Raw genomic sequence first — 2,500 nt, 5'->3', positions numbered from 1 at the left:
GCTATAAAGAAGTGATAAATTTACAATCACATACAGAAAAGGAAAAAAAAACTTATAAAATATATAAAAAGATGGAATAAGAGTTATGACTTTTCATTCTATTATTTGCACACGACTTTAAAAATATATAAATAACAATTTGGAGTAAAGAAGAGTATGTTGTATCAAAGATAGTGCCAGAATAGCTTTTTTGCCAACCAACTAAGACAACACGGATTTGTTTAAGGAAAGTCTTATTTGGAAAAACAAAAACTGACTCTAAGAAAGGAAATGTCTGGGGTCAAATTTGCAATATCGTATTCATTTTGAAAATTAATAGGGGACTCGTCTTCGATAATCACCATAAAAGAATCCATTATTGCTGATAAAAGAAATGGTGTAAGAAGAAATAAGAGAATGCAGGACAAAATGTTTAAATTACTGCTAATATATAGAATAAAAAAGAATACATAACCCCAATTTAGAGAATAAGAGACAAAAATCAGTTAGAAAAAACAGCTGATTTCTCTTTGCATTTCGTTCATCTGATATAAATCCAATACAGCTTTGTATAAAGAGAAAAAACAATTACCAAGTATTTCTAGACAAAGATACTGCCATAATAAATTTATTTAACCCAATCGAGCAATTGTTTATCCAGTGTCATTACCCATGTTTGAAAAATGGACCAATAAGGAGGCCCTTGAAATATGTCACAGCTTGGAAATGAGAGATTCCTCCTCGATATCACCATAGAAATATTTCTTGAAAGCATCCATGTGAGATGCTTCCAAGGAAATGGCCACAATGATGCCACCGCCCTTAGCCTCATTCATAAGAAATGCTTTTCCTTCAGAATCCATGTACCCGGGGCCAAAATACAAGGGTTCTCCCCATCCAAAATCCGCATCCTTGAACGAGAAATTCATCCAACTCACAACAAAAAGATTCGGGTTCCCCTTGTATGGGCCCTTATGCACAGTTGGGGCAGGGTAATGAAAATTGTACCTAACCATATTCATGTCTTTCTCCCTTGCTATGTGGTCAAGTGCAGACTCCACAAACTCCCCCGTCATTCTTTCAAGTGCCACCCTAACGTTCCCAACAGCATAACTCAAAGGCCTATGCATGATTTCACCAAAAGAGCATGTTGGTGTCACTGTGGGAAATGCTGTATTCCCTGTATAATTTTCAGGAAGAGGTGGCCTCATTCGGCCCCTACAATTAACCAAAGTGCTCAACCTTGTAGGTTGCTCCCTTTTCCCTGAATAACGTGCTTTACTCACACACCTCCACAAGTGCCCTGAAATAACCTCAAAAGTTGAATAAGGTTGTGAACCAGGACCAGGACTAGGACTAGTAGTGTTCGTGCTATCGTGATTCCCCTTGTGCTTGAGCTTCTTCACTTGTTCACGCGTGAGCTTCACTATTGCAACCACCACCTTGGTGTCTTTCCCCAAGGGACCTAACCAAGGAGGAGGAGGGTGAAACTCCGAATGATCGTGCAACACCGAATGAGTCTTGTACGAGCTCAAAACATTTCGATCATGGCATGGTGTCCTTTCCACGTTCTCCCTCCGAGCCAACTTGGCCCACGTGTTCATGAACCGCATGGTGGCGATTCCGTCGATGGTCCCTCTACACAAAGCCACCCCAATGGTAACGCCACCACAAGGGAACCTCGTAAGCTGCACAACCAACAAGGGCGTGTCCTCAATGGGAACATCATAATCGATGCTTGGTATGAGCTGTGACACCAAATGGGTAGGCACAAAATCACCCAAATCATCCAAATTCACATCTTTGCAAATGGCTTCCAAGACTTGTGCACCCTTGGCATTGCAATGGAGCTCCCATCGCCCCCCTTGGATCCAACTCAACCTACCCGCAATTGGGTAATAGATTGTCAAGGCTTGGCTAAGAGAGTGCCTCAGAGTGTTTACAAAATTTGATGCATCGTGATGAGGGTGTGGCTTGAACACGTAAAGGAGTGGCGCATGAGTGCGAAGCTTGATTTGCTCGCACAAAGAATAGAGTTTTTCGTTCGGGGTGCTTTCTGAGGGAAACACAGTGTATCGAGATTGAATGCTCACCATTCTGTGTGCTTCATTCGTTTGTTGTTTTTGTTTACAAATGTTGTTTTATATTACCTTTTGATGCTTTCAAAGTTTGTGTTATGCTGTGTTGTCTCATGTATATACGTGAGCAGAGACATCATCTGCTCGTGGGAGTTATATTATTATAAAGAGTTCTGAAGTGTATGTTTTTTATTTTATTTTGATTTTTTAAGTTTTCCTTTGCTGGTAAAACACATGTTTGATTTTGATTTTAACACCATTTCTTAAATGTTAAACGTAATTAAACAAATCTATTGAATTTTGAAGACGAAATTTGGACAGATTCAATAGTCAATTCCGTCTCCAACATATTTTTCATTGTTTAATACTTCATTTATATGCATTTTTATAATCTTAACTATTCACCTTTTTCTTTATAAAAAGGAGAACTTAACTTTATTTGT

At 39.0% G+C, this 2,500-nt stretch overlaps 1 protein-coding gene across 1 annotated transcript; it reads right to left on the bottom strand.

Annotated features, from left to right (window-relative positions):
- Positions 1–485: 485 nt before the first annotated feature.
- On the bottom strand, positions 486–2,220 carry LOC137813931 (hydroxycinnamoyl-CoA:piscidic acid hydroxycinnamoyltransferase). Its single transcript, XM_068616423.2, has one exon. The coding sequence runs from the start codon at positions 2,073–2,075 to the stop codon at positions 693–695; it is 1,383 nt and encodes a 460-aa protein (XP_068472524.1). The 5' UTR covers positions 2,076–2,220; the 3' UTR covers positions 486–692.
- Positions 2,221–2,500: the final 280 nt, after the last annotated feature.

The sequence above is a fragment of the Phaseolus vulgaris genome, chromosome 1 (assembly GCF_051622355.1).
Source record: "Phaseolus vulgaris cultivar YP4 chromosome 1, ASM5162235v1, whole genome shotgun sequence".
Classification (NCBI taxonomy): domain Eukaryota; kingdom Viridiplantae; phylum Streptophyta; class Magnoliopsida; order Fabales; family Fabaceae; genus Phaseolus; species Phaseolus vulgaris.
Note: the sequence above shows the minus strand (reverse complement) of the source record. Positions and strands in the feature narration are given on the sequence as shown.